Source organism: Pyxicephalus adspersus, chromosome 4 (genome assembly GCF_032062135.1).
Source record: "Pyxicephalus adspersus chromosome 4, UCB_Pads_2.0, whole genome shotgun sequence".
Taxonomy (NCBI): domain Eukaryota; kingdom Metazoa; phylum Chordata; class Amphibia; order Anura; family Pyxicephalidae; genus Pyxicephalus; species Pyxicephalus adspersus.
This window is the reverse complement of record NC_092861.1, coordinates 142,865,463-142,889,204: the sequence shown is the minus strand read 5'-3', so window position 1 is coordinate 142,889,204 and position 23,742 is coordinate 142,865,463. Positions and strand designations below refer to the sequence as shown.

Here is a 23,742-nt window from a genome sequence, read left to right as displayed (position 1 = left end):
GAAGCTTATTTTTTTTGCAATGCATGAACTTTTGGACATAGGGGGAACCAGTTTACCAAGTATGGGACCCAAAAATGTCTGATGGTGGTGCAGGAGGTATAGAGTATTTACAAGTCGATGCACCCCAATAATTCTGGGGAAAGAAGTGCCAAGTATATCCTACAATTTGGAACTTGTAAGTAATGGCTTGATGCTGGGATGCAACTACTACTGCTTAGTGGTAGTTGCACCCCTGTTAAACAGCCTTCTGTAATGTAAAGCCACCACCATATATATGGAATATATTTGCCAGTCTGAGCCCCTTACCTCTAATGCTTTTAGAGCTACATCTCCATTCAGTTCCACATTTTCAGACTGCAGTCACCTTAGCAGGATCAAAGTAAACACATTTTTATCATAAGCAACGTACAATTAGATGAAAGTTACCTTCTCCTTTGTAGAGCATTCCCTGCAGTCACAAGAGAAGAAGTAAGAATCCTTCAGTCTGTCATTACGATCTGCTGTGGGGTAGAGGAGATCAATGTAGCTGGTGAACACCTACAGACAGGAAATACAGAAGGTCCATAAACAATGAGATTTCATGCACCATCACAAATTCTGCAGCCAACACTAATAAAATAATTGGCACCCATGGTTGTAACGGTTTCATTTCAGCTCTAAGTTTCTTTTATTCCACATGTAGAAGTATGGTTATGAAAACCACACCAGCTTCACAAAATGTGATGTTGGTATAGAGCAAACTTTTTTGTAAAATAAAAAAGGAAAATAATGATTAGGTCTTAGGGAACCCCTTCTATAAATAATATATCCTCAAAAGTGCATTAGTGTGGTGGTCGGTGGGAAGAATGCCTTTTACATTGCTGGTCATTGAAAAGAATGGACAAAATGATCATTGGGGACTCTTGAACGGATCTGGGAGGTACAAATTCCTCATCGCCTCATGAAACCAGGGTATGGAATGCAATTTTTCCAGGCACCTTGATCATGGTACAATGTCATACACATATATGTAAAGGCATGCAACAATTACTCTTTCAGGTTAGTTTTGGTTCTATGAAGAAGTTTTAATTAACTCCCCTTGCATAGAAGTAAACTGTTAATTGCACCTGCACAAATCTGTCATTTCTACAAATACTTATCTCCAGCATGCCAGTAAGCCTAAAGCACAAATACAGAGATACACACCTATGGTTCAGAAGTCAACTAATAAGGTCAAATAACAAACACACAAACATAAATAAATATAAACATATACACATATATATATATATAAAAATTGAGATTATTATTTATCTATTCCTTGCAGTCTGTTCTTTGGCTACCGCAAGAATAAATGGGGTACATACAGTACTGGAAAAAATTAACACAGCTCCCAAGGCACCAGATATCCAAAAATGTAGGAGTCTCAACTTTCTACCATGGGGAAACCCTTGAAATAACTTATAGGTCTTTGGGGAACCTCTTCTATAATTACTTTATCCACTGATCACAGTACATTAGTGTGGTGGTCAGTGGGAAGATATCCTCTAACATTCCTGAAGAATGTCCCCCTTACACATAGCCAAAAAGATCATTGGTGTCACTTAAACTGACCTGAGAGTCACAAATTGCTCAAGGAACCCCCAAGAACATCCCTTATCACTCTATTCCATAATAAAAAAAGATCTGTGGTGCAGGCAGTTGTGTGGGCAATTATAATATCTCTAAAAAGTAAACTTTTTAAACTAAATTTTCCCATGTTTAACCATAATTAAATAATCCTAAATTAGAATGGCTGCTGTAGTAACCTCTAAGATCCACAAGGGAGCGTTGCAGGACAATACAGCAATAGCTGGTACAACTCCTGTTCTGCACCTATATTCATGGAGGGTACGGCATGTGTACGTTTATTCAAGGGGTCTATTTAATTATATGTTTAGACCTTTCCGTATGGTCTTATCAAGATTCCAAGCAGTTAGCAGGCATCCACAAAGACAGTGGGCCGCTGCCAGACTATGCGCCCCCCATGCAGCCATGCTTATCCCGATAATCTTCCAGCTCGTTGTGACTCCTTGTATTAGTAAAGCTTCACAGCAAGGCTTGCCGCTTCCATGTTACAAACTGGCCAGCTTCCAATAGGCCGGACTGCACAGAGGCACACAGACCCATCTATAGGTCACATCTATTTAAAGTTGCTTCTATTGAAGTCAGAGGCTCTTTCTCAGATTCCAGAATTCCACACATAGAATGTCAGCACGGTACGGTATAGCGCAAGTATTTCTTGGCGTGGGCAGGGAAGGTTTGACATTTGATTTGCAGCAACTGGGGACAAAGATCCTCCCAGTGCCAGGATAAGCTGCAACTTTATGGGGGACATTCTTGTACACTTATGAATGAAATCTCACATATAGGTTTAATGTCTTTTAAATACAGAAGTGAAAAAGGGAATCAGTGCTATGATCATTAAAGCTGATCTCTGAGTAAAAGTGAAACACATAAGGAGTCATGTTACCTGCTAAAGGATTTTTATGTCCTATGAAATACAAAGCTCCACTGCACATAATGGCTCTATATGGCAGGCCAGGAGACCAGGCATTTCTCTGCTGCAAGAAAAGCAACACTTACAGGTCTAGTCTCTCCCCCAGCCTGTGATTGGACAGTGACATAAGAAGCAACAAGCTCTGTGAATTCTGCTCTCCCCTTCCTTTGAGCAAGGTAAGTCATTAGCACAGCAGCAAAACTGATGGCTTTTTGCCCTACTGCATTCTTTCACAATCTGAGTTTTGCTATAAATAAATTGCAACATGCTAAAACCACTACCCATTTTAAAATAAATATTTGTTGATTCAAGTGAACTGTCTATTCCCTAAAGCAAATCATCAGCCAAAAAACAAGAAAAAAAGTCAATGAAAAAAAAAAAAACAGCAATTTGCCTGCAGTAACTTTTTCTGCCATTAGATGTCAGTCTAACAAACAATATTCTACCCATTTCCTCTGAGCCCAGGTCATCCTGGATTCACCTTGTCTAATGTCTAACGCCTAGACATTAAAAGGCAAAGCAGCACAGTGATGAGCTCATTGCCGTTGGCTCTAATCTTTCCCCCAATCCTCATGCCTGTCAGCGTCATAATCATTTGCTCCTTGTGCTTCTTTTTTTCCCTCTCACTCACCAGCCCTTATATACTGTGCGTGTGGGTGACTGTACAAGGTCAGATACAGGTATTCTATAAATATATTCTAAATAGAAAAAAAAATATTTAAAAAAATTATTCATTATTCCAGAGCTGCATTCAGTCTTTTATATCTGCCTGGAGTTTAGTTTAAGGCAACCTAGACCCTAGACCCTGCAATTATTAGTAAGACATTAAATATATTTTTTCTAATGCAGGGAGTGTAAGTGAATGATTTATCAACCCCAATAGAAAGAATAACTCAAAATGATAAATAGTGAAGCAATACAAGGAACCTATAAGTTGTGTGAAACTGCAAGAAGTATGCTGATAGGAGAAAAGAACAGGGTGAAAAAGAAATGAGATCATCTATCTCTGGCTTTTTCTTTGCCCAATCACAGCCTGGTGGGTAAGGGTTTGGGGTAGAAAGACAAAACCTGCAGAAGTTACTTAATAGCAGCACATTTCTTATATTACTTAATAGCAGCAAAAATTCTTCCTCCTTGTGCGATATAGTTGTGAGAGACAGATGGAGAAATGATGTAAATTCATTAGAAGATAAAAAAGTTTCTTTTTTTTCTGCATAGCAGAAATAAAGATTAGAAAGAATCCACTTTATATTGTCATGCTGCTAATGGAATATTTGCCATAGTGCTACTTCAATTCCTAGAATTTAGGACCAGAATTTGCCCCATTTTAGTATTTCTCCAATAGGTAGCAGTGAATGATATAAGGATTTGTACCAAAATCCAGCCCACAAGTACTGCTGGTGACAATCCCTGACTTGAAGGAAATCTATTAGAAGGGAAGTGTGGGAGTCTGACATGGCTTGGGATTTACGCAGCCATTTGAATTATTCTTACCTCATCTCCGGGGTTAATCTCTTGTACAGCTCGGACCTCAGCGACGGTGCCCCTGTAAGTGACAATTACGTTGGGACAGCAGCTGTGGTTCATTAGTGCAACGCTGAAATAGACAGAAGAACACCGAGCATTAGTACAGAATACTCCTGTTACAATGTTATTATCAAACCACCAAAGTCATATTATAACTTATCAATGCCTTTCTACTACCCTGCTGAAAAATTATGACCAAAGGACAAATAGTGTTTTTTATGGAACGGCGACTCGGTGGCCAGTAGTCTTGTCTTGCAGCAGTCCAATGATCGGATCTCAGCCAGGATACTATCTACATGGAGTTTGTGATTCCTGCGTTTTCTTTCACATCCCAAAAACATACTGATAGGTTAAAAGTCTTCCGCTTCAAATTGAATAGGATAGGGACATTACCTGTCTCCCTCTCAGGTAGTGACTTACCTTCAATCTTAATGTTAATGGATCACACAACCCAAAAGATTTTAGGTAAGGCTGGTGGGCCGAGCCTGTTTCTAGCATCTTGGAAAATTAAAATTACGGACTCCCTGTCTGATAGTTTTGTGTGTTGCTGCCCAGCTTTGTGTGTCCCAGCTAATTGTATTACCTTGTCAATGACAACTTTTTTTTAAAAAGCATTTCTTTTAGCCATAGTAGATGTGTAGGCCCTATTGTCTTTTCAGCGCCTTCAGGTTTCTCCTTTATAAAGTAGTTAGACCCCAAAACCTTAGGTTTCAAGGACCCGATTTCCTCAGCAAAGATATATACACTCCTGTGTTAGAGTAATCCTACTCCTCTATATATGTATTATTTGATATAGAGGATATTGTATTTACTTGAGAATTTCTATTTGCCTGTTAATACCATTAAAAATGAATCTTGGATTATACTTGGGTCATATCAATAGATGGCACCGTGTCCTTGTGTAAAGTATATAGCAAACTCTTGCTATGTGGAACATTAGTTTGTCATACAATTTACATGAGGATACAGCACCCTCTACTGGCAGCCAACAAATATACACAAAAAACTAAAGTGGAACTTTTGAAAAATTTTATTGCAGATCGGGACAGGTGATGTCCCTTGTGCAATAACTGTTCGTACCTGCCTGATCCAAATTTAGCGGAGCTGCGGATGCCTGGCAATCCCGAGCGTGAGTTACATCATTACAGCCTGCCAGTCAAGATATCAGAAGATCATTTTCAGGAAGATTAAACTTTTTGATGAACCAAGGACAGGCCACTATTGGGGTAATTTGATTTTTAAGGGCAAATGGCATATCATAACCAACTCAAAAGTACCAAATACTATAATATAGGATATATCTAAGGAAGAAGATAAGAGACTGAGCCTTTGTAATTTTAACTTTCCCCTTTTAAAATATCACATCATGGTTGAATTTGATAACAATAATTTTCCTGGATTTTTGTCGATTACAGTTTGAAATGTTTGGGAACAAAATGCATTTTTTGCTGCTAGGTTTATAGCTGGATCGATTAATTTTTTTTCTACCAGAGAAAAAGTTTATATTTGAGTATTTAGTTTTTCTAACTGTAACCTTATGGTTGTCCCTTTGTTATGGGACAGTCCATCTAATTTAATTTTTACCACTATAAATGCTTTATATACAAAACTTTTTTAATAATATATTCTTTGCTGGTGTGCTTGCTCCTACGTAAATACCATTGCTTTATATTTCGGTGTTAAAAGGACCCAATATTGGAGACAGCAGTCTCAGAGCATTTCTTACAGGATCAAAGGGTTCTTCTTGCTTTCTTTTCGGCATCAAACTTTAGTCTGGGGAAAGGAAACCAATGCAGCCGCCACATCAAGGACTAATAAGCTGCAACGTATTAGATTTTTATTTAAACTTTAGTTTATAACTGACTTGTAATGACCCTGCAAATGATTCACGTTTTCCCATCAGCGCAGATGGGCGAGTGCTGCAGATCCCAGCCTACATTGATTTCCATATCTTAGTCAGTGATCCCTTATTACATATTATTAAGTGAGCCATGATGATACAAGGAAGACAGTCATGCTTTAATTTGCGGATCACACAAGCCCCTCTAATCCATTGTTTAAATGCTGCATTAAACAGATTAGCGCTAGAGGTCAACAAGGAGGTATAATGTACTGCATACAATACTGAAAGTCGCTTCTCCGATATATGAAGGGGGTAGGGGGAGAATTAATAGCTAGAAATAAAAGCTATGTGAGCTGAACATAAAAGAATTATCATTCTGGTCTCTAGATTAGTCTTAATCCTTCCATCTCCAGTTATTTCCCCCAGAACTCCTTGCCTTTAACCTTGTACAAGGCCATATGTCCACACACATGCCAGCGCTTTCATCTGTAATAAGATACCGCACTGTGCGAAAACTGGGGCCCTACAGAGCCGTCATGGGTCGCACAACATCAACCAATCAGATATTAGCCCGATTAGGTTGGGACTAGAAGAGTGCTGGGGGGTATGATCTACAGTCTACATTCATTTTGGATCAATCTCCACACCATCTTTCTAACTGTGCTCAGTGGATATTTTAAGCAATCATGTAACTTCAAAGAAAAACTACATTGTGCAATTGGCAATAGTATAGACAAATCTTCTGTGTAGCTCCAGCCTACTAAAGGTGAATCCCAGCAAATAATTATTGGATTTAAAGGGTACCTAAACTCTGAAGTTTTACTTTACATAAAAGGGTAGACAACCTTTTTATTTAGTGCAAGTGCAACCCTTTAAGTGCACTGCCCCCTTTTTTCTCGATTGCTCTAGGCGATCAAGAATGAATGGGAGCGCAGAGCCTCCCGGGATATCTACGTCATGAATCCTGGGAGGCTCTAAGCTGCTCCTTTTGCACATGCCCAAACCCTTTTATCAAAAAAGAAAAAGATGCCGATCTCACGCATGCGCAGTGAGATCTGCAATGTACGTCACCTGATCTCGCACTCGCGCAGTGCGAGATCGGCTGGGGTAGGAAGAACACAGAAGGGAGGCGAAGATGTCTGTGCCTGGCGCTCCCTCCGCTAAGACAGATACCAGGACGTGGGATCCGATGGAAGAAACCTTCCAAAAGATAGACTGATCTTTGGGATTGTTTTGGGTTTACTTCCATTATAAGTATTGGGTGGGGATTTTTTAGCTGGGGCCAAGTATCAACCAAATTGACTGCTCATTGGCAAAGAATAAAAATGTATGTATAGTTAGGATAAGTCTGCTGGCATTGCACCCCAAAGAGATGCATGCTATATCCATGGCAAACCAACAGACACCAATACCACATTGTGCATGTCTGCACCCTTACCATTCCAGCAGTAGTATGGCCAAGGCTCCTACCATTTCCTGTCTCACCTGCAACCCAATCCTTAGTTTGAGGGAATAGAACACTTATATGATTTCAAAGGCCTAGACTTGACTGTCAGCTTAATCAACTTAAGTCATCAGAGAAATATGACCAATACGAAGGTATTGATCACAGGGGTCTGCATAGCAAGGGGGGAGTATTTTGCAGATTTGGCAGAGACCCAAGTGACTAACGCCATATTCCTGAAAGAGTAGCTTGAAGGGGCTTATGTTCAGGTGGGACTGGCTTATCAAATAGTCTGCTCAGCCTTATCTTCCTTGCCAGGTTGGCATTGGCCTTTTTGAGCCACTACTGGATCCTGGCCAGTGTATTGCACAGAACATGAAAAAGGGGGGATGGATTACTAAATAATATAAAGCTTATATTAGATTTCCATAATTGAGTTTACATTTGGCTACACATTCACTTTAAATTTTTCCAAACTGCAGTGCAATTATGGAGGGCAGAATACAAATAGTTGTTAGAAACCCAGTTATATCAAACATTTAGGATTTGTTCATGCCATGACAAATGCAAAATCTCATCAGTGGCAAAAATGTTATGAAGAATATCACATGACATAAAATTTGCTTTTTTCTTCTGTCCAAGCCATTCCCCATCTTTTTGCTCCCAACTAGGAGACTCCTCCCATCTGACTGGGAGATAGCTCCCCATTTTTTTGTGAAATGCCACCAAGTCAGCTCTACTTGACTCTCATTATTGCCAAATCTGAAACCAGAGAGGAATTTTAATTGATGGAGAAATACAGTAAAGGGGTAACATTTTACTGCTGAATTTTTGCCCCAAAGGCTGACCATCATCCCAATGTCCAAATGGACTAAACAAAGTAATAAACACATACACAAAATATAAAAAGTATTAGTTCCATTTGTAGGTGAAAAATAAAATATCCAATAAAACGTACTCAGGGAAAATTGCAGATCCTAAGTGAGACAGCTCCTCGTCTTCAATGGTAAAGCCATTACAATTAACCTAGAGAAACACAAAGAGATTAATATGGATCACTGCATTCCATAATCCTTATGCAATTTTAAATATTGCATATTACTTATTTTCAGTGTATCATTTTCTTTAAAAATCAGTTGTACTGTACAACATTTCAGACAGTAAAAGGGAGATGAAAAGGTTTGGTGGTTTCCTCTATGTAGCTTATATTAGTATCTTATCCAAAAAATAGAAACAGTCAATAAAATTAACAAACTTTTTAGGGTATGTACAAGTTATCATTTTTATTGTGTAGCTGGAGAAAACACCTGTGTAAATGGGTTAAAAAAATTATATTAAAAAGTGGGGAAAAGTAAGGAATTTCCCGATTACAGGGATAGGGAAAGAAGTGCCTTGTGTGCAATGCTATGGCAATGGTTGTAAACAGAGAAAGAGGGAGCAGAATCTGGTTCAGTAAAACTCTAGAACATATTGAAAGTGGAGCAGTTACCTACAGCCAATACCTTTAACCTGTTAAATTGAAAGGGAATGCCGATTAGCTGCCAAGGGTAACGGTACTTAAATTTCCCCAACGTTAGCCCATAAATGTAGTTATTCTTTATACTAGATATTAAAAAAACGATTTTTCAGTAACTTTAGAAGTCAGCAAAAATATTTTTCTGACATAATATAGCGACATTATCATTTGCGCATACATTTTTTTTTAAATAAATCATTGAGCTCCAGCAAATGTCTTTGCCTTGACTTAGATCATTAATATTTAGGAGGCAGAATGAAGCATTTCCTCAGTCTGTTTCCAGGTTTAATTGGACTGGAACATTGTAACTTTGTTGTAATTTATGCAATTTGTAACAACAATCATCAAGTGGGAACACAAACTAAATCTGAAAAGGAGGATTGTCTAAGGCTACTTACACACCTCAGGTAATTCTTGTCTGATTATCGCTTCAGGGCTAGTATTGGACGAGAATCTAGTGTGTGTACAGTGCTCGTCTGACATTGTTCAGGGATCCATCCTGACGCATCTATGAACGATCATAATACAAGTGAAGGGGAAAAAGCACAGCGGGGTGCCGCTCGCTCGTTCTCCCCCCTCCCCTCTCCATATAGCAAATTGGCACTGTATGTACAGCACTCATTCATGCATCATTCAGTCTTTTGTCGTTGGAAAGGATTGTGAAAGATCCTTTCCAATGGCAAAAATCTAAAATGTGCACATAGTCTAATACAGGATTCCTCAACCGGTTTCTGTAATGGTGAGTTTGATGCCCTGACACAGGGATAAGTTTCCAATGATAGCAGCCAGATAGAACTCATGGCTATCAGCGTTACAAAAAGTACTTCTTATCTGAAGCAAATTTTTTTTTTACTAAGGGCGTGTAAGGAGGTGGACAAGATGTGTGTGGAACAGCAAATGCAGCTTGGTAATGATGCTTCATCTTGGATAGATTTTTTTTAAAACCTCAGGGCCACAACCCAAATCTTGGCCAGAAGGTGCAGCTAGGTAAGGCTGCGTACAAATTCAATATTGGTCGTTGGAATAGATCTTTCTTGATCCAGTGCTGTTCATACAGCGCCATTCTGCTCTATGGAGAGAGGAGGGGGAAGAATGATGGAGTGGCACCCCGCTGCACGCTCTCCCCTTCACTTGTGTTACGGTCATTCATGGATCCGCAAGGACGGCTCCATGAACGACGTCGGATGAGCGCTGTACACATGCCAGTTTCCCGTCCGGTACCACCCCTGAGGCTATTATCAGACGAGAATCATCTGACACGTTTATGTAGCCTAAGGAGATACTTAACTGCAACACTGCATTTATTCTGAAATAAAAAAAAAACAGCCCTTGTTTTAAAGCTAGTGGAGCACAATTTCAGCAATGCAAGCCGCAATCACAGGTCCACTTTAAAAAGTTCTGATCCAGTTCCCTTCAATCAGTTCACGTATGTTTTCAGAATTGGCGTTTCTGAAACACAACGGCTCTCTCCATTTCTAAACAATAACAGCTGCCTAACTAATTGAAGTATTCCCTATTGATTTCTGTCCTCACATTAGCCAGAGTTAACTGACAGCTATGGGAAGTGGGAGATAGGAGAACGTTTGCTGGAGAGGGTGAGAAAGGGGTCACCTGCCATAAACAATTACACTGGATGTATTAAGGAAAAAAAAAAAAAGGAAATCCAGTAATCCAATTAAAAAAAAAAAAATGGTATAATTAATAATAATAAGTTAACAGGTTTAATATGCAACTACGGGCTCCTGTAGAAAAGTCTTATCAAGTCTTTGGACTAAGGCTAGGTACACAAGTGCAATTGTTCTCGTCCAAAAATCAGCTCAGGGTAGATATCGGATGATAATCTTATGTGTGTACAGCGCTCGTTGTTCATCGTCCCAACGACCGACCTGGAGGATCCACAGACGATGGACGAAGAACGATCTTAATAGAAGTGAAGGGGAGAGAGCACAGTGGGGTTCCGCTCCATCGTTCTCCACTTTCCCTCTCAATAGAGCAGAACGGTGCTGTATGTACAGCGCTCGTTTATGCATCGTGCAGTCATTAATCATTGGAAAGGATCGAGAAAGATCCTTTCCAACGACAATAATTGCATGTGAGTACATAGCCTTAGCCAAGTCCTCCTTGTATCTCACTCGCTCTCCCAACCAAATACTGCAGATCACAATGGGAGGGGGTAGTGCTTCAATCCAAAAAAACAGTGGGCAGGACTAGGCATGGACAGAAATCTGGTCAAAACAATGGAGGCCCATACACCGGTTTGTGCCTATGATGTTTAACCAAATTGTCTGTCATGTCCCCATTTCATATATACTGCATTTCCCTAAACTCTAAACATATAAGTGACCATCAAGTTGATCTTTTTAGCCTTTCAGACCTGTAGTGTCAATCTGCACTGACGACAGATCAAGGGCATATAGAAAATTGCTACTGTGTGGCCAGAAGAAGCAACATATTTGCTGGCTGAAGTACAGGTCAAAAAAGGAGAAAAAAAGGGATCCTCACATCCATGATTTACTTGAATTGGAGAAAGTGGGACTGCAGTTGAACCTGCAGCAGAATGCTGCACCACCCCGTGGGTTTGAAATAGCCCTAAGGATATACAACACTAGGTGTTTGCTTACCAACTGCCCCCGATCATATGGATTTTTTTTTTCCTCCTCTTCCAATTCACATTTTGAAAAAGGAAGGCAAGCAGCTGATTATTTGGAGGAGGCTCTTATTGTCTGTACTCCACAATGTAACTATACGTTCACAAGATAAATAAATGGTTGTGAAGATGGGCCATGAAATGTGGGATTTTCACCTGTGCAAAGAGGAATTCTAGCGATGCATTGTCAGAATAGTGCAAATTCTTGGAGTAAAAATGGTGTAAGGCTGCAATATCATTCTGAATGAGCTCTTTCTTCTCGTTGTCCAGCTTGCTAAAGTCTGAGGATAGAAAGGAAGAAGTTTTCTGAAATGAACACTTTAAAAACAGGTCTAGTGAAGCGACAGATTAAAACGTATATATTACAAAATCTAAATGTACACAGTGGCTAGTGGAATGAAAAATAACTTTTCTAATAGCAAGCACCCACCTTTACTTTGCTCCCAGGGCAAGCATTCACTCCTGGAATGAAAAGAGCTGTCTGATTCATTCCAGGGGGCAAGTGCTTGCCCCTAAAAATGCTAGGGGTGGGTAGGAGCTTGATGCTAGAGATAAGAAGGGCTAAGGAGCAGGGAAGTTGTGCAGTTTAATTCCGTCACTTACAATTGTGCTGCATCTTAGATGACATTATGGAGCACTTTCCTCTCCCCTTAGTCCGTAGACAGAATGTCCATCTATTCTAAGACACAATAATTACATTGCCATGTTAATTATTTCTATCCAGAGGGCGCCTTCTTACCATCGGCTCTCAGATCATACCTCCTTTCCTTTTCCATGGGAAAACAAGGATTTTAGACAACACTATAGCCAGATAATGGACTGTGAGGAATGGAATGAAAGAAGTCATTTTTTTAGGCTGGAGACACGATCAGCTGCAATATCCCTCACTTCAGTATTCTATTAGGGTGACTTTTTTTTTTACAAGGTAAAGCAATAGTACAGCAATAATTTGACATGTTTTTTTCTTTTAACAAAGCTATAGATTTTGATTAATTTATGAGGAATTATAGAATATGACCGGTTAATATCTACCACTTGTAGCAAGAAGGTGGAGCTCTCAGATAGCTCTATGAAAGTTTTTCCAATTAATGAGTATAATATTAAAACAGTAATCTCTTTAAAAGGTAGAGACCTTTTTCTCTACTTGTAAGCGATATTTTCTAAGTCATACACTGCCAACTGCACATGAGCAGCTCAGTATAAAAACAGAGCATGAATTATTGTCAGGACAAATAAAATCCCGTTCACATGTGTAGGAGTTACGGCAACCCTTGCAGACCAATAGGTATGAATGGCGATTCTGGAAGAGGACGGGGAAAGATAGCAGCAGATCACCTGGCATACAAATACTGAACTTTAGAATGTGCTTGGACATTATGGTAGAAGTCATTAAGATCATGCTAATTATCATGTAATTATTTATATTAGAAAACACATACATACATTCTTTAAAAAATGAAAACACATACATTCTTTATGAAATAATTATATATATATATAATCTCTATATCACACACATATATATATACACACACACAACCAGATAGACACAGAAACACAACTTACGAGATTCAAACTCCTTCACCGTCAAGAACCTCTCTGACGGTGTTCTTTCTTTGCAAGTTTTCTAGAAAAAAAAAAATGGGAATTAAAAAAAAAAACACATCAATTGGCTGAATAAACACAGAACAGAGAGAAAGGCAGAGATCACCAGCTCTAATTACCATCTAGCTTAGCAGTTGTCCGTTTAAGTTGCTGCTCACCCCCCTTTCCTTTTAAACCCACATTGCCATAAGGCTGTATCTTGAACATCCTCCATCTGCATGTAGCAGCAGATCAGAAAAATAGCAGGGTTCATTTAAATATGTAATTTTCCTTTTGTTTTTTATGCATCCAAATAAGGCAGACATGCAAGTTGGACTTTGAGGTAAGTGGATCCGTTTGCTGTTGACACAGTATAAAACGCATAGCTCAGCTGTTGGCCTGGGGCCACCACTTTGTAATCTTGGCCATTAAATATGGGTTTGCAGGTGGCCCAGCAGCTGAGGTTAAGAGGACTGTATTTTGCATACTAAGCTTTCATAGAGTATAGGGTGTTTATCTGTTCCTACAAGCTAGCCATTATACATTCTTGCCAGTCAGTTTTTCCATGTTTAAAAGAACAGCATTTGTTTGTGCTCCGTTAGGCTTTTTCTCCTTTATTATCTCAGAGATCGCTCCAGGCAGACCAACTAAAGTCTTGCCACGGCCGTGTCTTTGTGTTGAAAGATTTACAGAAAAAAAAAAAATCTTAAGGCTTCGACTGTCCAACAGCGCTTTAGAAATCATATTCAAATGTTGACAGTAATAAGCGATATATCTACAGCAAAGTGTTGTCTTTTATGTAACCTTGACAGAATGCCGCATATCGGTGCTGCTCATGAATGGAGATAGGAAATTACATTTTGCAATATGGTTGTGCTAGGACGTTGGAAGGTGCAAGAATATAAAAGGGATCTCACTATTGTACAGGGAAGGTTTAAAAAATAATGGGGCTCTGAGCAAAAAGGAAGCACCCCAACATACTGCATTCATTACCATTCATGTAAAATAGGACCCTGCGGAACTGCCCAATGTGCTTCCAATGGCCCCAATACTGTACTTTTATTATGAAAAACCAGGGTAGGGATGTAGTATTTGTCTAGATTCCCTTTATGAAACTATATATGAAACATTGGGTTACAATCTATGCAATTGTTACTGTCCTTAAAAGCCCAACTGAACCCAAAACTTATTAAGCTTATGGATAAGGTGCTTGAATGTCGCTATGCACTTATCCCAACAACCAGCACCTATTGGGCCTTTTAGTTTGCTGGTAGCAGATTACAATTTCTTACAATCTACTCTCTGTGACTACAAGGCCTGACCTTATGGTAACTGTAATATGGCTGCCTGGTAAGAATATGTAAAGGGGAAATGCAGTGTTCTCACCAGTCTCATTTAGCCGGGTGCACCACCCAGCTATTTTTGAGTGGTCACTGAAGAGTTGTGTCACAATACAGGGGCTGCTACCCACCTACACCTTCCTCCCACCTGGCTTAAGAAAAATTCTAGGTTGAAAACTAAACTGTTTATCCAAGGTTTTGATATTTTATATAGTAATTAATCTATAAAGGATAATAAAAAATGTGAACCCCTGGGTGCACTCTGGTATTAATAAACTGTATTTATGTAGCACCAACATATTAGGCAGTGCTGTACATTAAATAAGGGTTGCAAATGACAGATACAAACAATTACACAAGATGCCTTACCCTGCCTGAAAGAGCTTGCTAAGAACTACCCATATACCATCACGCAATGCCACCCATTTGTGATAACATGTAGCTATGCAATCAATTATATACAGGTTATATTTATCATTATTATACTTAAGGAAGAAAAAAAATAGCTGGTAATAGATATATGCCATTCATGTATGAATAGGCAGGAAGAAGAAACATATCGTATCAGTTTCCTCTCCGGCCTCACCTGTTTGGCTAGTATCCTTGCGGTCAGTCTTACAGTTTCCGAGGGATTCCACTTCTCTCCATAGGCACACATGGCGGAACACTCCAGCTTGTGCATGGGCCAGTCTCCTTTCTGCATGATAAAAACACAGTAAAGCCATTAAAACAAGGATACAGTTGTCTTCTCAGCAGAAAAAAAGGTCAAATGAAATATGTTTCCTTTCTACATAAGGGAAGACACATAGAATCCCAAGAGAGGAAAAATCAATGCAAATCCAAGAATAAAAGTTCTCCATTCAGCTTCATAAACTAAATGCACATTTTTTTATCCGGTGATGTCAATGCATTGCATTAATTTTATATTTAAAAGCACAAAATCAAAGCTTTCATTTTGTACACAGAATTGATTAGCAAAAAATATAAAATATACTAATTTTCACTTTGCAACTCTTCCCCGCAGTGTTCCTTTTTCACAAGATGTTCTCAGTTTTTCCCGTTGAACAATTCCCAATACGAGCAGGAAAGCTGAGCACATGCCATGATCACAGGGTGTCCCACCTAATGATTGGGTGTCATCAGTAGCACCCATTATTTTTTAGAGCATTAACGCAGAAAGCAACACTAAGGTACACCAAAGAAAACGCCACCACAGGGGGTGGGGGGAGGCAGGGTGCCCATGGACCCAGGGATGGGCTTTAATCATCTAGATCAGCGTTTCCCAACCAGTGTTCCTTGCGCAATGAGCATTTTGTGCCTCTGACACCAATTATCTTTTTGGCCATCTGTAAGGGTAACATTCCCAATGGCCAGCAATGTAAGAGGCATTCTTCCTACTGACCACCAACTTAATATACTGTGAGCTGTGCATATTAAAATTATATAAGGGTTTCCTAAAGACCTGAAAGTTTTTTTCATGGGTTCCTCCATGTTCAAAAGGTCAGTATAGGCCGCTTTAGAGTGTTCTACCTATGGAGTATTTCTGTGGATTTGCTCTGATGTCAGTTTTCGTTTGGCACAAAGTAGAGTCTGATCACATCTATAAGCGCCTATTAAAAAGAACTTTCACAAACACAAATAGTAGAAGAGCCTGCATTCTGAAGATGTGCACAAGAAATGGCAAGAGGAAAAACAGAGAGGAAACAGTTACAGAGCACTCCAAGGACTTTTGAGTCATAGATAAAATAAACTTGACATCTTACAGAACAGTGAACACTTATCTCAGCATATTCTGCTTGTCCTTGTATTTTTTTTTTATCTGGAAGATTGGAACTTTGGGAAAAGTTTTAGTTGGTGAGAAAAAAAAAAAAAAATTCAATTTATAGCTAAATTAGCTTTCCCCGTAGGCATTGCTAATTAAAACCTATCCTCGGGCAGGATCATGCAGAGTGGAAGAAAAGTGACCGGCATTTTAAATTTCATATGATTAATGACCTCCTTTAAAATTTTTTTTATGGAAATTGCTCCAAGGTATAGGATACACAGGTTTCCCACCGATACCCTTATTCAATTAGACATCTAACACACAACTTGCATTTACATGTACCCAACTCAAAGAACAAAAATGTAATATATTGCAGATTACCAACCCTTTAATGTAGGGGCTGCTTTACATTACTATTTTTTACCTGGCGATTATTCGAGAAACACTTCATGTTTTAAGGTGACAACTTATTTATTATTCATCGAACAGCAGAGTTGCCACTCTAGGTTGCTCTTTTGATGCTAAACATTGTCCCCTCTTTTCAGTTCCATTGCATATGGGGTAGTGTTGTATTATTATTATTGTCCAGTGTTTATATAGCACCAACATATTACATAGCGCTGTACAAAGTCTATAGACATGTCACTAGCCGTCACTCAAAGAGGGTTACAATCTAATGTCCCTACCATGGTCATTAATACAGTCTAAGGCCAATTTGGGGGGAAGCCAATTAACCTATCAGCATTTTTTCAGAATGTGGGAGGAAACCCATGCAAACGCCATGCAGATAGTGTTCTGGCAGAGATTTGAATCTGGGACCTAGTGCTGCAAAGGGCAGAGTGTAACAAAGAGTAGAGAAAATGCAGATCATGAACCATTGAGTTGCAATAATACCAAAGCATTCATTTGTGCTTTGGTATATTTCAGCTTATTGGTTCATAGCTTGGTTCACAGTAATTAAAAAAGTGGTTCAGTTACCCCTGCTTTAAATTTACTGAAGTGCATTCAGACTGCAGCTACAAATTGAGAACCATTTGATTTATTTAGTAAAATCTGCTGCAAACGTTAGAATGCCCTGGGCTACCAGCACAGAGGAGAGTTGGACAGTAGACAGCGTTAACTCGGCTCTCTAACGATCCAACAAGCATTGCCCTGGTCAGAGTCTCATATTTATTACACTATATGCTTTTTATTGGTACTATTTCCAGCATTTAGTAAGGTTTTAAAATGTAATATGCTGCTTATAGACTGCTCATTAATTCCATGTTTTACATAAAGGAACCGTAAGATCTTACCTGGCATTCCACATTGCAGTAGAAAGCTAGTTTGCATTTGCCACATTTTGAAAGACCTTCCTTCCTGAAATGAAAGCAAATATATAGTTAGATTCCTTAATAATATGCACAGGAATTACAAAGTTATAAACACCAAATCAAACAATTACTTCTACTACTACAAACATATAGTGGGGATTGGAATGATAGCCACTCTATAGATCTCTAGACAGTTTTCACCAATTTATTAGTGATGGATTCCATGATGAAGATAAGTGGTGTTTATGAAAAAAAATCCTGATTTTGAAGAATTTTAGAACAACTAGCGCAGAACAACTTTGAAGAAATTGCTACTTCCAAAAATGTTAGTTAGAGATTTACTCACCAAAATCCACCATATAAAGAAAGGGCCTATCACAAGGGCTCTTTACCCTGAACCCCCTAGGGTGCAAGGCTCCTGACAGGACAGAGAACATACAAAGTCTTCCTGGCCAAAACCAGATCTCTCTAAACCAGAGCAAGGTTTACCCAGGTACTAGGTTGGACCTCTCCCCCAAAGAGAGATCGGAGAACGTGGATGGGCCAAGTCCTTACCAAGTCCTTCCAAGTCCAACCCCAACGGATTGCTCAGAAACCCCTAGACTGCCGTTCTAGGTACACAAGCTTCTTTATACCATGGAGAGATAAGGTTGTCCTATACCTAATCAGCAGGCACTAGGGATTCCTGCCTACAACCAAGAGGAATCAACCCTTATTTTAGGGAATACTGCCACCAGCGTTACCATTGCTGTGGTTTCTATTCACAGGACTAACAAAGATGAGATACTACAATTGATCTTAGCCAAAAGGACAAAGTAGCTATGGATTATCTGATCTCAGTTTCCTTTGTAATTTGGCCTCCATGGCTTCTATGGAGTAGGGCTTATAGTACAGAACAAGGAACATTAAGAAAAGGATGCCTAAAAGAATTGGACAGATCTATAAAAATGATTCCTTAATGCCCCTTATTGGTTGAGATAAGCTGTAACTCTGCTATAAACCAGAAGTTGTAGGGGTGCAGTTGGCAATATAATATTTCCAGAATGGATCAGATCATTTTGGTGCAGAGATTTCATCCCTAATAATCTGTCAATATATCAGCAGTAAACTTTATGTTAGCATAAGTTATTCCGGAGCTTTAGGTCTGATGTTGGTGTCTACCTTGGGATTACAGTATATGCCACCCCTAACATAATTCTATCATGGCCCTTCTGGCAGCACTGGATTGCCTTTAGTTCCCACGTACTAATAAAAGAAATATGGTTCCGTGGAGAATTGCTACACAAATAGACCAGTGCACAATAATTAGCCTTGTGAAGATAGACAGACACGTTTATATGAATTGGATTAGCGCTTAGAAAGAGCTAATGTGCCATGCAGTTAATTGTTGTAGGGCTAACAAATCACTCAGTGGGGCGGTTTATAAAAAGAAGCCCTGACATATGGGCTGCAATTCTACGGTTAAGTGACAACAGGTGTCCGCCCTAAATAAGTCAACTGCTTGGAGGGTGCGAACAGCTGAAACAGCTTGCAGTAGAAGGGAAATAGTTGGGGGAAAAAAAAATATTATTTTGGGAACACCCCCACAAGTCACCAATCTGTTGGTTAATTGTTTAAACACTTCTTGGGTATATAGGAGTAAATACAAATCCCCTGTGGAGCTTCTTGTAATCTGCAGGTGGAGAGTGGATCTGCAGCCTATTTTTGGGGCTTTAGTGTATTGAATGGGTTATTGGCTCTTAGGGTCCCTTCACACCATGTTGGGAATCAAACTTTTCCATTAGGCCAGTTTACACTAACTGGCTCTGTCAATGGGGGAACTTCATTTCAGTGCATGCTAATTGCCATTAACTCAGCCTTAGGAACTAGAAAGTGACTTTGCTCTTTTGCATTTTATGTATGAAGAGGAGAGGGGTTCTATGTTGTGATGTATATTTATCTGTGCTCCAGCACAACATGGACCCTCTTCTAAATCTAAAATGTGCCCTACACGAGGGCAGGCAGAAGAAAAATAACCTACTTCCTTGCTGCTAGGATGTAGATGGTGTAGACTAATAGTATTCTGGTATCACTGCACTACTCTCTAAACTTTACTATGGCACAATAATTGGGCTGTGTACCACTAAGACAACTCCAAGAAGCATCAATTCCCCAGCACAGCCTCTATCATTTTGAACATCACAGTCATCTTCTATTCTGGGAGCAAACTACTCTTTGTGCCGGTCTAGTTCCTTCACCGCTCCTCCCTGTGTAACCTTTAATGAACCAACTAGCAATGATGCAAGGAAGAATACTATACGGTCACTAAAGTGAAAGTTCCCAGTGTGCTGGGGGTACTGACATCCCATTCAATATGGCGGCACTGGCACTAGTCTTCAGAATTTTACATATCAACATAAGGGAGGCTTTGCAGGTAAACAACAACCATGCACATATAAAACTATGGAAAGATTTTTGGAGAAACTCAAAACCTACAGCCTAAAAAAAAAATGTTAGCTTTTGTTGTAAGATATATATATATATATATATATATATATATATATATATATATATATATATATATATATATATATATATATATATATATAGTGAGGCATGGACCGACACCACGCAGCAATATCCTCATGTATAAAGCTTTAATTGAAAAGTATTTAACAACTTTTGGAATCAAGTTAATGCATTGTAGATCTTACTTTACATCTTCATTAGCCTATAAATGAACCACAAGTTTTGAGCTCTCAATTGAATGGCTTAAAGCAATGTGTTACTTTTTAGGGAAAAGATATTAATAATTAAAGCAGAACCACTTTAGAAATTTAAAACCAGGTAGGACTGGAGTGAAAGAAAGAGGAGTAGAGTAAAAGAAAAAAGGGAAGAGAGAAAGAAGATGGTGCCATGATGGAACGGGGACAGGTGAGTGTAAACTGGGTTTTCTTCTAAGGAGCTTTTTCCTCCCTGTCGCTTATTTTGGCAACCCATCAGATGTTTCCTCTTCACATGGGGAAACATGGGGAAAAAAAAAAAGCTGTCTGGTTACCATTTGCCTTTCCCCATTTTGTACAAGAACCCCTCTTGCTAGAACTGCAATAACCCAGCAGACAAACTTATCTCAGGATCAGAGTTACACTTCTCCAGAATGACAGCTGAGAAATGCCCATGCTGATCTGTCTGAGCTTCTCAGAATGCCAGCGACGTTGTAGAGTGCTCAGAGCAAACCCGATACGTCTGCCGAGGCTTTAGCAAGTAGCTGGGCTGTGCAAGGCAACTTGATCCGTTTCCCAGGGCTCACCACAAACGCTTGGCCTCGGAAATCTCAAGATGAGCTCACTACTGAAACTTGAAGCTCAGGTATTGGAGTATTTGGTGGTCAGCTCGTTAGTCTTTTATGCTTTTATAGTGCAGTTAATTGCAATGTACCCGCTGTGCAACAGCACATTGTGAATTTTATTATGACCAACTGATAAGGCTCTGATCCTTTGTGGTCCCTATTTAAAGCCGTCACACATGTGAAGGAGATTCTGTGCCATTAACAAAAGGCTCCATGCAATATCCCTGGAATACATCCATTTGGTGTGCATACTACCTTGGTTTTATAGTCGAGAATGGAGACGGTGACCTGGGTATATCACAGCGGTTGGGTATTGACTTCTAATCTTCCAAATGACCCAAGACTTTATAGTGAAGATATTTTAAGCAAATTATGTCCTATCTAGCTATGAATACTCCAACAGAAAAGCCTGGGATTTCCCTCACTTTCCACTTTCTTGGCTAAACATGCAAAGTGTTTTATTACAGATGTTGCAGATATGTTTGAAACTCTCAATGTCATTTCAGCAATCATAGCCAAGTTTAATATTACGGCCCTTCACTGCTGGGGTTTATACTTCCCTTCCAGGTACCTGCCTGAAATCCCTAAAATCCCAAAGCAACTTTTTGTTAGGTCTCAGAGGAATCACAAGATCAAAGTAATTTCTCCAGTGTGGTAGTAGTTAGGCAACTGGCTGCTCAGGAACCTTGCTTGCATATTGTTACATAGTCAATTAGGTTCCCCCAGCTATGACTGAGGTGCAGGAGGGCCATTCCTCTGATACAGTAATAATAATAATAGAATGTATCTTTCCAGCAGAATTCCGCAGGAAGTGCGCAGCCCCCACGTGCAGGCCGTATATGCCCGAATAGCGGCGCACTGCGGGCAGGCCGGGTACCTGTTGAAGCAATGGTCGCAGTGGTTCCCTCGCTCGTTGGTGGTCAGGACACAGGTGTAGGCCGGGCAGGTGAATAGCAATTCCCCCAGGGCGAAGTGTCGCAGGGCCCGCATGCCGCGGCCTTTCCCCGGGCTGTCGAATCTTTCGATACCTTCGGAGGGTCCCATATCGCCTGCTGCGTCGGTGTGTGCGGAGAGATCTGTGTGCGGCTATTAATGTCTGCCCGGGATAGACAGCTGGCGGAGCGGGGCGCGGGGCGGTCCTAGTGCCGGCACTGATATCCGGGACTGATGTGCAGCCATGGCAATGTCATACCTGGGCAGCCTGCTGCAGGGCTCGGGATTATTAGGGCCCACAATGACCTGGCTTGGAAATTTAACATTTCAGTGTTTTTATTTGTCACCATACCATTGGCTAATAAAAGGCACCACAATAATAATTGGTCTTCCTATGGTCTTACTATTGCAGTGTCGACTTTCCTACAAGTCACAGTGTGACCACGCCCCCGCAGTGCAGCGCCCTCTAAGGTACGATTTCTGCATTGCACCCTCTATACACAGGTGAATGTACCTGCACAATATCATCACTGTATGGACCATCGTCCTGGGTGGTGCAGCGAGCTGCCAAGAAGGATAAATATAACCATTTAGGAATGCAGAAGTGGCTCCTTATCTTCTGGCTGCAGATAAAATGTAGGAATGGGATTTCTCTGGCAGCAGGTCCTTAAAAGGCAGATAATGAGGATCCCTCCCAACCCCCATCTGACTCAGATCACCCAGATGGGGCTGCGCTCTTACATTGGTGGGTTATACTTTGCTGCATGCAAGAAATGGAGAACAGCCCAGAAGAGGGCACTATACCCTCTTCCACCATGGTAGTGCAGTTCTCCTCTGCCATGGTAGGAGGCGCTGTGCTATCTGTAAAGGGGGCGTTGTTCTCCGCCATAGTGGGGGCACTATGTACTTTGCTATGGTATGGGGTGCTGTTGTTGTGTCACAGTGAGGGGCACTGTCCCTGTGCATTGGTAGTTGTTCTGTTCTCCTCTTCCATGTGGGGTGCTCTGCCCTATGTCATGATGGTGGGTGCTCTGTCTTCTCTGTCAGGTGGGGGCGCTGTCCCTTCTTCCATGGTGTAGGGTGGTGCAGTCTCTTCCGCCATGGCAGCAGGCCCTCTATCCACTTTGCCATTGGCTCACGTTCCATCAAAACTCCATTGAAAAGCTGAAGATCTTCCCTCATTTCCTGATTCTGTGACACCAACAGAAGACAAAGTGGAAGCAGTTGTCACTGGGACAGGAAGTCACAGTCAGCAAATGACATCACTAGCAGAAGTTCTATAAAAGTTGTAGATGGAGGGGTTAGAACCCATGTCAGGTTTTTACTAAATAAATCTGAAATCTCACTAGCCAGCAGCCATATAAAACATGGCAGGGGTGCTGACCTGTCCCCATTGGATGGCGGGGTTTGGTGTATGTACCAGAGTGTTTCTTTATATCTGCAGTAATATTCCAATTTCCCCCCTCTTCAATAGGATAGGTGTTGATCCTGCCAGTGCTGTCCTGCGCACTCATCAGTCCCATCCAACCTAAACAATCTGCAGTACAATCCGCCTGCCTATTGCAGATATGGGGATATTCTGAGGTCCTAACACAGGTTATGGCTTACGGTGACAACACTGCTCATCTATAGATATAATACAGTGAGTGTTGTCACCCTAGTAGTGTGTTACTGGCAGGATCACTAGGTGAAATTATTGGAGTTCAATAGAATGTGAGTGGGCTAAATATAAACACTTAGGAATGTGGAAATGTTTTATTATCTCTAGGATACAGATACGACACAAAATACGACTTTACTATCAATTGCCTGGTGTTCTATAGCAGGAGCGGATACCCTGCCCCATGTACATCGCTATCTAATAGGGCGTCACACATGGGCTATGTACATCGCTATGTAATAGGGCGTCACACATGGCCCATGTACATCGCTATCTAATAGGACGTCACACATGGGCTATGTACATCGCTATCTAATAGGGCGT

The 23,742-nt window shown here is 40.3% G+C and overlaps 1 protein-coding gene across 1 annotated transcript in view; it reads right to left on the bottom strand.

Moving 5' to 3' along the window:
* SMYD2 (SET and MYND domain containing 2) overlaps window positions 1-21,971 on the bottom strand; it is a 29,434-nt gene extending 7,463 nt beyond the window's left edge. Inside the window, exons 1-8 of the mRNA XM_072409859.1 lie at window positions 21,703-21,971; window positions 17,480-17,543; window positions 15,006-15,116; window positions 13,062-13,122; window positions 11,652-11,776; window positions 8,291-8,358; window positions 4,013-4,115; window positions 427-537 (exon numbers count right to left, since the gene is read on the bottom strand). Coding sequence (XP_072265960.1) covers window positions 427-537; window positions 4,013-4,115; window positions 8,291-8,358; window positions 11,652-11,776; window positions 13,062-13,122; window positions 15,006-15,116; window positions 17,480-17,543; window positions 21,703-21,869 — 810 coding nt within the window. The 5' untranslated portion in view covers window positions 21,870-21,971. The remainder of the gene's footprint in view (window positions 1-426; window positions 538-4,012; window positions 4,116-8,290; window positions 8,359-11,651; window positions 11,777-13,061; window positions 13,123-15,005; window positions 15,117-17,479; window positions 17,544-21,702) is intronic.
* Between the last annotated feature and the right edge of the window lie 1,771 nt (window positions 21,972-23,742).